Raw genomic sequence first — 12,572 nt, 5'->3', positions numbered from 1 at the left:
ATGATGTAGGCTTCATTTTTTAGCTCACATTTTAAAAAATGGTTCAATTCATCTCAATCCATTTTTGACAAGTTAATGAAAAGGTGGGATAAAATAACATGAACCAATCATTATCATTTCTCCAAACATTCACTAAGAAGATTCAAAATAGTTTGTATTAAGTTGGGTCGAATTTATATAATTTTTTTTATCAAATTCGAACTAAATTAGCCCAATTAATATCATGTTGGTTTGGGTTGGGTCATTGTATACAAAAAATTAAAAAATATTTTAGTAAAAAATTAATACTAAAAATTATATATCACTAATTATAAATAAGTGTGTAAATAAAAAAGAAGAACCAGTGAATCAATAATCTTTTAATCATCTTGTCTATGTTGAAAAATTAAAATAAAATATCAACAATAATATTAAAATAAGATTCTTTGGTTGAAACTCCTCATCATATGAAATAAACCTACTAACTATTAAGTGCATGATTTTATTATACTTATGTTTCACAAAGGTCAATTGAACAACTTCTACCAAAATAAATATGCTAACATTATTTATACATTAAAGACAAATATAAAACTCACATGAGATAGTGAGGTAATGAAATTGTTTACTAAAGTGTTGAAATTCAAATAACAAACATGGAAAGAACATGTAAGTATGTGCATGATAATATCTCACTTGTCATTTTTTATTTTTGAAATTATCTAAATTTTTATAATATACACATATTTATATCCTTTTTGTGGGCTTCTATTAGCTCTCAGTTTGACAAGTAAAATTTTAAGTCAAATTAGATATTGTTGAACCTATTAAGTATGTAGTTGTGATTGGTCTGAAAATTTTCAATATGTTATTGACTCTCTGTTTAGTAGTCATAGAAATATCATCTTCTATCTATCATTTTCAAAAATAATATATATATATATATATATATATATATATATATATATTAAAATTTAAAATTTGTTTAATGAATTGGATTGAGTTGAATTTCAATAAAAAAACTTAATACCTAACTAAAAAAATGAGTTTGATTGCATTTAGTCTAAAAATTCGAACCAAATTGTTTGAAGTGTATTAATAAGTTTGAGTTAATTTTGGCTTATACAAAAAACTAATTTTACCCCGTAACTCATTTTATTTTATTTATTTTGTTATAAACAATTATTATTTTGTGGTATGAAAGTCATTTTGAGGATTCTGTTCCTTTCTCGATTATGTATCACTACATCATTTTGTTCACCATTTTCATTTTATATATAATAATCAAACCGAAATTAAAACCTATGACCTCCTGATAGCACTGCCTTCAACTCTCTAGCACTACACTTCTCTATCAACACTTGCATCATATGTTTAATAAATGTATCCATGTTAAGCCATCACTTCAGGTGTTTGGATGGTGTCAATCCAATTGACAATCAATCAATTTCTGATAAAATATAAAATATGAACATATTCATGCACTATCTTAAAAGTAATAATTAAAAATTAATCTTAATAAATATCTTCTTTTGATATATTCTTATAATTACAAAAATCTATTTTAATTGGACAAACAAAATAACTGCATACACCTAAATCCAATTCACAAATAATCAATTTCCTGTAAAATATGGACATAGTCCACGAAATATATAAAACTGACAATCAATGACTAATTTGGACAGATATCTCTCTTTAATATATTCTCATAATTACAAAAATCCATTTAAAGTGGACACAAACAAAATAACTGAAGAGATAAAAAGGCCCAGCTAAATCCCCATGCAAACACTTTGCACTATGTATAAAATCTTGAACCTTTAAAGAGAAGAGGAGGGATGAGTGGATATAAGGAACACCAAAAACAAAAAAATCTCAATGCTGAGAACGAACACTACAATTTTAATGCCTCCCTGAACTTAATGCTGAAGCTATTTTCTAGGCCCTTCTTGCCAATCGCTGGAAGATTTCCTTTCTGCATCATTGCCACAAACTCATTGTAATCTATGCGTCCATCCTGCATACGATTAAACAGCTGACATTAATCATAACTGCATTGATTCTATAGAAGCATCATATTCTTGCTAAAGGGTCTTCAATTTTTGAGCAAAACATTGACCATAGATAGCAGAATGCACAATACTATATTATTGTGATGGGTTTCAAAGTACACACTATCATAAACTTGTGTATCATGATGCCACATTAATGATGTCCAAAATAAGTGGAAACAATTATGGGTTCATTGAATTGAGGCGTAAATAACTTTTTAGTTCCTGTAATTTCTTTTTTGGTTCTTTTAATTTTTCTCCCTATTTGCGTTGTTAATTCTTTTTAATTTTAGTTACTGATCTATTAAGTGATGACATTGTTAAAAGAAATTAGAAAACAATCCTAACGTTCCCTAAATAACAAGAACTAATATAAAAGGGTCATATATATAAAAATCTTACAACTTTATAGGGATTGAAACAATGTGCTAAGGGGACTAAAAGAATTTTTTTTTTAATTGAGACCATATTTACAAAAAGAGAAAAAGAAAAAAACACAAAAACGAAAAAGATGCATTTCAAAGGGATTAAAAAGCTAAGCCTTAAATTAATGTCCCCCTTGATTTTTATCTCTCTTTCAAACTCAAACAAATTCTGAAAAGGAAAATAATAATCATCCAATGAATCTACTATACATGTAGGCCTTTGGTTTGGTGTGTGGAGGAAAAGTTTGTACAAAGATATGTCAACTGGATTCCAACAAAAGTTATCGGTGATTCTTTTAATCAATGGAAGTCTTTAGCTGAAGATATTTAGGAAGGATTAGGGCCTATATGGATAAAATTTCCAGAAGCACTAATATGAGAAGAAAATAGGGGAAAAAATGAAATTAACTTCTCTATAAGTTAAAATTAGCTTATATATAAGTTAAAAACAGCTTTTAGAGAAGCTAATATGAGAAAGATTATACATAAATTAATTTGAACTCATGAAAAAACTATTATTTTCCTTAGTGTTTCTGAAAAAATTTATCCAAACTGCTCTTAACTAGAAAAGATAAGACAGCTAAGGGTATGTTTGTTTGAGGGCCATCCTGATTTCCAAAGCTATCTCATAGAGCTTTCTTGTTCAACGGAGGAAAACGTAGTTCACTTGTAAACCACATAGAATTGTAATTTGTAAACCACTTACATTATCTTCATCAATTTCCTTGATTATCTCTTCCAACCGGACATCTTTTATGCCAAACTCATCACAAGCCTGTTGAAGCTCTTCCTGAGTAATATAGCCACTTCCATCTTTATCGAAGTAAGAAAAGGCTGCAAATAGATTATCTTCTCTTTCAATTTTGTTACGATGCAATGTTGCAGCAAGGAACTCGCCATAATCAATTGTCCCATTGTTATCAACATCAGCCTACAATTTCAAGGTATGATAATATGTTAGAGATTTGAGTTAGCCTATTCAACAAATACATTATCACTACGAATCTGTGATTAAGTATAAGCTCAAAGAGACATCATAACCCTTCATCCAATTTTGATTTAATTTTTTTCGTTGTTTTTATATTAGCTACCTGGTATATTTTATTGAATATGGTAAATTTATTTTCTAATATCAAAGTTCATGACTTTGGTGACATCAAATATATGAGAAATGATAGCAACACATTTTGACACAATTTTTGAGCACACTCTCTTGGTCTCTTATTGGTTGAAATTTTGTTGGAAATGACAAAATTGAGTCCCACATCTTATTAAATGATTTTCTCTATTGATGGTCCCGCAATTTTTTAACCAATTGGGGAGTGTCTTGCTAGTACTACTCTCTGACACACATGAACAAAAAACAAATGATAAAACAAGTTAGACAAATAGGCACCATCTATAATTATATTTAATAATAGCATCTAATACTAAAATTGAAAACCAACTAGCACTTGTTGTCAAACTCCCCTGTTGCTTGTCAACAAAATGACTACTAAATGCAGCCTCATTTAATATAATCAATTAGAACTTGAAAAGAATTATTAATGAAGAATCACTGATTAGTATATTATGAATTATGATTAACCCTTTCCTCTAACAGTAAATTCATGACAGAAACAGAAGTGTACTGTAACAATTCATGTGCAATTTAATTACAGAAAGCTTAACTATGGCAAAAGATATACATTTCTCATTTATTTTGTGGACCATTATCCAACTAATACCACTTGTTTCTATTTGTTTTATAACACATGCTTAAAAAAACACTTACTGCTTGCATTAAATCATAAATTTCAGACTCCTTAAGATTAGCACCCACTCTTTTCAAACCAGCTTTAAGTTCCTCAAAAGTGATTTGACCACTCTTGTCTGCATCTATCATATTGAACATTTCTTTTAAGCCAGCTATTTCTTCTTCAGATAAGCTCTCTGCGATAATCTAAAAATATAAAAGAATGATTAAATGAATAGGTGCAAATAATAACATCCCATTTTCACCTTGCAGTCACAAATTCATAATGAAAGACTTCCAATCTATTAACACATCATGTAAGTATCTCCATGCTCAAATTTATATATCAATAAAGTCAATTATATAACAAATAAATTTCAAGCTTCCACGTCCAGACTTACTATAAGAGCCATTTTCTTGAGTTTGTTCATAGCAGAAAATTGCTTCAAGCGACTTAATACAGCAGAATCAAGTGGCTTGTCAGGAGCTACACCATCAACTTGAATCCAAGGATGACCTACAGGGAATTAAACATATATAAGCAAGAAAAAAATAAAGGTTCCTGGAATGATATTATTTCAAATTTGGCAATGATAATTGTAAAATTTATGTCCAATGTAACCAGCTCTAGCTTTACTATAAAGCATAGAAATGGTTAATCCATGAAAGCACAGAAGAACAATTTTACTTCCTCAATAATTAAGAAGTCCTGTCAATCTTGTGGTACAAAATGAGCATACAAACCACAGACAAGCATTGCATGTTGCAGAGACACTATTATAGTGCTTAAATAATACTAGTAAATGTTTCTATTGGCATATACATATTAAAATGTTCTAATGTACAAAAATGTGTTAAAATGAGCACTTGATCTAGTTATCTACTTCAAACATGTTATACTTTTTTCACACAAAAAACACTATAAACAAGTAGCATACACTGTTCACACCCTAAACAAAATCTAGTCTTTTTTGTTTCTTCCAACTTTCAGTAAATGATTAAATCATGTTTAATGGTTTAGAAAAGACACAGTGGCAAAATATGTTATAATATTACATACAAGAACATGGTTTGGGAAGTATTCAGGCTCAAAGCACAAATAAATATTTTTCATAGTCAGCACTTCTGGGTTACAAAGACTTTTCAATGTCAAAGAATATAAGATTTATATGCTATGAGCCATATGAGGTAAATGTTTGTTAATATAGCCATTTTTTTCCAGTAAGATGCCTGGTAGCTTTGTGGCTATTTTACATAGCTAGATAATGATCTTTGCCGGGAATATGGAAGTTAGAGACAAACATGGAATATGAAACCTTTTCTTCACATGTTAATGTGACTAACACTAACTGTCACAAGAAGTTCTACCCAACCCACAAAATTTAACATCAGTATTGTATAACTAGCTCCCACATCCTTGAAAAGATCAAGGTAATGCCAAGCTCGTGACTGAATAATCAATTAGTAAAACTATACTTACATAATACTTGATGTGCAGTCAGCCGCCTTCTAGGGTCACGAGCAAGCATTTTCCTAACTAAATCTTTTGCACTTTCAGAAATTGTAGGCCAGGGATCAGAAGAAAAGTCAAGATCACCACGCAGAACCTGTTCAAATATTCCTTGTTCATTTTCTACATAACCAAATGAGCCACACAAAGTGGAGGCAAATTAATAATCAGGAAAAAAAAAAGGTATAAAATTATAAGAACAGCGGTCAAAATTACACTTTGAAAATAAATCCAAAAGAACTCACCAGCCCAAAATGGAGGAACTCCACTCAAAAGAATGTAAAGGATAACACCAGCACTCCAAACATCTGCTTCAGGACCGTAACGCTTGCGCAAAACTTCAGGGGCAACATAATATGGGCTGCCCACCACATCAGTAAATATATCACCTGGAAGTGAAATATCATCGGTTTTTCTCCATGGAATTAAATTACTTCTTCAACTTGTACAAAGCTTAAGTTAAAATAAAAGGCTCATGACTCATGATACTAGAAACTTGATAAATTGTAAATCTATATCTATCTATTCACAGTTTCACACACATGGAGTTACTTAGGTGGGAACACTGAAAAATGAAAACAATGAATATAGACCATTAAATCTTATTTGAATGGTCTTGAATATAAGATAAACGCAAATGACTTTTTTAAGTGTTCATATGCCAACTAACTTTTAATTTTAACCATCCATGTATGGTTATATGATCAACAATTACTCCTCTCATTAGATATGTCTCTTATATTATTTACATATAAGGAGTGTATCAAATGAGAATTGTTCTTACTGTGAAAAATGCTGTCTATAAATACAAATTGTTAGATCATATTTAAATGGTTAACTTAAAAGAAAAATGCACATGATTTTTAAAACTAACTTTTAAGCTTGATCATCCATGTATGATTATATGGTCTAGATTTATAATTTTCATTTCTAACAAGAGTTCTCACCTTATACATCTCCAACGTAGATATATGATTTGCAGTTCAACCGATTATATAATCATGTATTATAAAAACTAAAAACAAATGAAGAAAGAATTGGAAAATTAACAGCCTATCAGATCTAACACTAACTGCAGTACACAAAATTGCAAGATCGACAGTAAATGTCAGAGAAACACACATCCCAAATATAAACTAGATGGTACATACATCGACTATTATGATGTTTTTCTCATAAAAATTCATAGCAAGTAATCCTTACAGAAATTCTCAAAATCTAAGAAGGACAATCCTTTGCTAGGAACCTACCTAAAATAAAGAAGATGAATAAGTCTTCTAAACTTCAAATGTTTCAAAATGTCAATGAAAAATATCAAGCCCCTTGAAAACTAAAATGTCTGTTGGACCAATGCAGTTAACAAGTTCATACGCAAGCAATAGAAACACATTGCATATCCTCAAATGCCAAGCACCTTAAAATATTAATCCAATTCTATGAAAAATATTGCATACAAAAGATTCAGCAAATCACGAAACTCAAGATAATCAAAGTCTGCAGATCAAATACAGCATCCAATGATATTTATCTCCATCCCCACCCATGGTCTAGTCCTGTCTGAGTGTATGTGTTCATATAAAAATTTATGGTATGCTTTTTCTCAACTTGGCCCCTCAACTTTTAATTTTTTCAGTGAATTCCATGAATGTTTCAAATCATTACAACCTAGTAATATCAATGGAGTCATAATGTTTCAATTCATCTCAACCTGGCCATGTTAGTAAAACTGAAATGCTTTTATTGTGAAATAAAACATTTATTACACTCTTGTAGTTCTGATTTAATAAATGTTTTCTTTCCCAGAAAAACCCCTTTACTCTTAGTTGCTTAAAAGTTAAAACCAACCTTAAAGACTAATGTAAACAAAACTATTTATTAAACCACAATAATATATAGTAAGACCATCTGAAAATACCTGGCTTAAAGAAGACAGATAATCCAAAGTCAATGGTTTTGAGAAGTGAATCCTCTTTCTGATTGACAAAGAGAAAATTTTCAGGTTTAAGGTCTCTGTGCATCACACCAAGAGAATGACAAGTTTCTACAACCCCAACAATAGTCCTAGTAAGCTCAGCTGCCTGTCTCTCGGTATAATGTCCACGCTGAATAATCCTATCGAAAAGCTCTCCACCTGCACATAATTCCATCACAACATGAACGGCCACGGCATCCTCATAAGCACCTTTGATGGATATAACATTAGGATGCCCAGACAAGTGGTGCATTATCTGAATTTCTCTTCTCACATCCTCAACATCATCATCAGTGACCAGCTTCCTCTTTGCAATAGATTTACAGGCATACTCGAGTCCCGTTGCCTTTTCCATGCACAAGAACGTTGTCCCAAACTGACCCTGTCCAAGTTTTCTCCCAAGAGTGAAGAACTCCTTGAAGTTCTCAGTCTCTCTTTGCAACACAGAATCAACACGAAGTCCTGCGCTAGAAACTCTCTTCACCGAACCAGGTTTCCTGCGTTTCTTCTTCTCTTGTTCCTGTTCTGGTTCTATTTCTGATTTTGCCTCTTGTTTCGCTTCCGGCTTCGGCATAGTTATCTGCTCAGGAGGTTTGTTTTGGACAGGCAAGGGCGATTCAGGCACGCTAGTTGCTTCCTCTTTTACAGATTCTCTATTAGACACTGATTCATCTGGCAAATGGGACCGCCAAATTGCTGCAGAAACTGATTGAACAAAACCATTTTTTGAAATGCTAGGACCAACACATGTGTTCCCCATATTGCTTCACACTGAATAAATTTGTGTTACTGCTAACAAATACCCAGCATTCATCACTCGGATCTAAGAGCCTACATCATCTGTTAACACAAGATACAAGATCTGAGTAAGAACTTCAAGTCCTTACTAGTGACCATCTAAGTCAAACCCCATATATTGAACCAAAATTTTGCCATAGTAAACAACAAATCCAAAGATTCAAAACCATCCAACAAAAAAAAAAGTGATAAGTTCAAATGGAAAGCAGAAAAAATAAAAATAAAAAAAACCTTCTTTTGGACAAAACTTAATAGCTAATGATTGAATTGACAAAAAAAAAGTAACAAAAAAAGGGGGAGAGTGCTAAAAATTAAAAATTTAGCAGAAAGCAGTGAACACCCACAATAGTTATAAGTACAAAGAATCGAAATTTATAGAAGCTCAAGATCATCCCTTTTGAAGAACGAAAAAAAAAAAATCAAAAGAGTACAAATCAGAAACTAGAAAGAGCAGAAATAAAGGTAAATAAATTAGAGAATGAAGGGTTGCTAGTAGAGAGAGAAGCTAAAGAATGAAGCATAAAGAAAGGGTAAGAGATTGGACCAACCTTGAGTTTACCTAGTCATTTGAGGTTGATGAATGGCATAGATTGATAGATAGGTTTGGTTGTTTTGTGTTTGTATCTGATGGACCAAGTTCAAGTACTTTGGTTTCTTTTATTTCTAAGTTAGCTAGCCATTTTATGCAATTTTTTCTTTAAAGGGAATTAAAATAAAGGAAAGAAATTAAATTGGAAATGAATATCCCTTTTTTCTTTTTCTAAAAATGGAGATGGATATCCTGCAGATTGACCTTTTTATTTATTATTACAAAAAGAGATGCGAAGAAAATGGAGAGGGAAAAAAGTGTTCATTTCTATGTAATAACGAAGAAATAATACACATATTTTCAAAAATAATTTATGTTTATTTTAAATCTACTTTTGACTTTTGTCAAAAAGTTCTCTTTCTATACTAGTAAAAGTTTCTTATCGAGAGTTTTGAAAGAAGATTATAGCAGCAAAATAAATATTAAGATTTAAAAATAAGTATCTGTATTAGGCAGTTTCTTTTTTAATTGTGGAGAATGAGTAGTTTTAAAAATTACAAAGTGTATAATATAAGGATAAGAGTGTATAATAAAAATTGATTTTAGGCATTCAATTTTGTAAAGTGGTTGTTTTAATGATTTTTAAAAATAAATAAAATTTTATCAATTTAATTATTAAGTTTTGAATTTTTTACAAAATAAATCAACGTTATAAAATTTAAATTATTTTTTCAATACTTATTTTAAAGTATAATGTGCTATTCAAAATATAAGTAATTAATTGCTATTGAAATATACATTTATAAATATTAAAATTATAAAACTACAATTATTAATATAATACAGATATATAACAACGAAATAAAATTCATTTTTAATAAAAATTATTTGAAATATTTCCTTCAATCTTTAATAAAAGACATAATTTAGAAGAAATATTTTGTCTTTTTTATAAGGTATCTTATAATTTTAAGAATATATTGAATTATTTTTTTCTTGATTTATCCTTATCAAAGATTTTGAGAATGTATTTTTCCCTCTTTTCAATTGACTTTATCATTTTTATTAGTATTGATACATAAGTCTTAATATTAAGTAATATTTTTATCTCTCATAAAAATTTAATAATAAATAAAAATAGTAAAATTTGATAAATTATAATTTTATTTTATAAAATTAATAAAAATCATTTATATTAGTTTGTGTAATTGGATAAAAAATGCCTTATAATAAAAGTAGAAGGAGTATCATTCTACAAAATTTAAAATTTATCCGTATAAAATATGCGTGAGAAGCTAGTGGCATGTCCATTTGCGATGTAATATGAATATAATATTTAAGACGCAACGTGTTTGTACAATTGAGTGGGAAAGCGAGGCAAACGCGCTTCGGTCCGAACGAGTGCGCTAATTCCGGGTTTAGCATTTTGACTGAATTAGCCCTCTTTTTATTTTAGTTTTTTTTTTTCCCACAAAAGATATCCTTAAATATGGTGTAAAAAAAATTAATTTATTGGGTTAGCAGAAAAAACCTAATTTATTTTCATGACAGAAATCAGTCATGCATGTTTTATCTTTCCTAACAAAGTTAAACTTATGACAACATGTATCAATTATCTTAAACTTTGTTGATGTGTTTTGAATTAGATATCATCATCATGCCTTTTTTTTTTTTTTTGCTTTTATAACGTCAGCAGTGAAATTTAAATTTAAAATTTTTATACAAATTACTTAGATTAAAGTTGAGAAAGTGCTATTACAAAATTATATGTATAATTGTGAATTTCAACTATAAAATAAAGAAAGAAAAATTTACTACTTTAAAATGAATAATATAAGAAAAAGGGTAGGAGGAATGATCTTAGTTGTTTGTTTTGCCTTCTAATGCTCAAGAGAATTTGTAGAGGAGACCACAGAGAAGAAGTTTGGGAAACGACATTCAAAGGAGTGAGACTACATCATTTACATCAAAGATTAACAATTGAGATAAAAGAGAGAGATTGTCTCCATATGTGACATATATGAGAATTATGGATAGTAAGACGATCATTGAGCCTGTTTAGGTTCTCTTATGTATGACTAGTTGAGTTATGAACATCTCAAAGCGAGTATCGATAACATGTGGTGCATGTTTGTGATTGCTTATGAATGAATTGTTGATTCATTGGAATGGATTGTATTATTTACCTTTATATATGAGATACGATTCTTGAATGCTCAAATTGGGGGTTTTCTATGATTTTGCTTTAATATTGTGGAATTTGTGTGGAATTTTGTGTTATAATTTTATTGGAGTGTAAATAAATGAGCATAGTAGCAAGTTGAGGTAAGAGCAAAGAGTTTTGTGTTGAGATCTTGTGCTTGAGATATTTGGGCTTATGAGTTAAGTATAAACAAGTGCTTAGCAATGAGAAAATTCAAGTTATTTTTGGTCAACTGAGAAGTCTAGATATTGATCTAGTAGAGTGAAAGTTTAGGCTTTGCCTAGTAACAAGCTATTTATTTTTATGTGTTGTGTTTTGTGATTAAGTCCATGCGTTCATGTGTACTTTACTTGGAGGTGGATGCAAGTCTATGTAGGAGAATCTCCATGGCCTTCTACCTTAGCCATTGGGTGTTATGGTGAGAAACTTTTCATCTATGATTGGGATGAGGGGCAACCATGACCAACTATAATACCCTAACTGGCTCCTAAAAGATATTTATTCTAATGAGATTGAATTGTGAGTTATTTACCCGTTGTGTGATAATCATTTTTCCATGTACTCCTATACTACCTCACATTCGAGAGCTTTATGCAAATTGAGAATGGTATCGCATGCATATAGAGATAAGAGCATTAGAGTCCATGAAACTAATGTCTTGAGTTGTGCGTGCATTTGTGTTTGAGATGTGACTTGTGATGTGTTGTAGTAATACTTGGCTTTGTTATATATGCCTTAAAAAGTGTGAGATATATTTTCACTCCTCTATTTATGTTATTTGTTTTGTTTTTTGAGTTGATTGCCATACAAGTAAGCATAATCATGTTAAGCAAAATGAGGTTGCAAGAGATGAAGTTTAGCATTATAAGATTTCTTTATAGGTCACTTTGATAGATTGTGACATCAAAATTAAGTTTTAGTCATGTTGGATTTTTTTTATGAACATGTTTTTATTTATAGTTTTATTATGGTTTTTCTTTTCAAAACTTGTAAATGTCGTTTTAGTGCCTAAGTATCTTTTTATTTTAGAACTTGTATTTCTTATGTTGATGAGTTTTATTCGGTGAAAAACAAGTGATGTGAATCATTTTACTTGAGAGTTAAGGGTTATTTATATTTAGTTGTCATATTTTATTATTATTTCAAGTTAAAACAATTTGGGTAGAAGGGTGTCACAATATTGGCACAAGGACACCAACTCCTTCCACCTTCTATTTAGAGAGATGATTATCACTTCAGATGACATGTTTTCTTTTTGTGTTTGGAGAGTTGTGTTTGTGTCCATCATTACATGAAAAATGTTCTTATTTGTTTATAGTGGAGTTGCTTAAGACTAACATAGAGGAGACATTCTTAGAGATGATGGC

General features: G+C 30.2%; 1 protein-coding gene across 3 annotated transcripts; it reads right to left on the bottom strand.

Annotated features, from left to right (window-relative positions):
- Positions 1-1,599: 1,599 nt before the first annotated feature.
- CPK1 (calcium dependent protein kinase 1) lies at positions 1,600-9,174 on the bottom strand. 3 transcript variants are annotated; one of them, XM_083060432.1, is made up of 8 exons: positions 9,022-9,174; positions 7,619-8,515; positions 5,949-6,092; positions 5,674-5,826; positions 4,595-4,710; positions 4,281-4,400; positions 3,165-3,389; positions 1,600-1,999 (listed from the first exon to the last, which is right to left on the bottom strand). In XM_083060432.1, the coding sequence occupies exons 2-8, from the start codon at positions 8,433-8,435 to the stop codon at positions 1,877-1,879; spliced, it is 1,698 nt and encodes a 565-aa protein (XP_082916558.1). In that variant the 5' UTR covers positions 8,436-8,515; positions 9,022-9,174; the 3' UTR covers positions 1,600-1,876. The 3 variants fall into 3 exon arrangements, with proteins under 3 accessions (XP_082916558.1, XP_082916556.1, XP_082916557.1); XM_083060430.1 differs by having other exon boundaries at positions 4,233-4,400; positions 9,022-9,173; XM_083060431.1 differs by having other exon boundaries at positions 4,233-4,400; positions 9,033-9,056.
- Between the last annotated feature and the right edge of the window lie 3,398 nt (positions 9,175-12,572).

Source organism: Cajanus cajan, chromosome 7 (assembly GCF_000230855.2).
Source record: "Cajanus cajan strain Asha chromosome 7, NIPB_CcT2T_4, whole genome shotgun sequence".
NCBI lineage: Eukaryota > Viridiplantae > Streptophyta > Magnoliopsida > Fabales > Fabaceae > Cajanus > Cajanus cajan.
The sequence above is the reverse complement of the archived record's forward strand: the minus strand, read 5'-3'. Positions and strand labels throughout refer to the sequence as shown.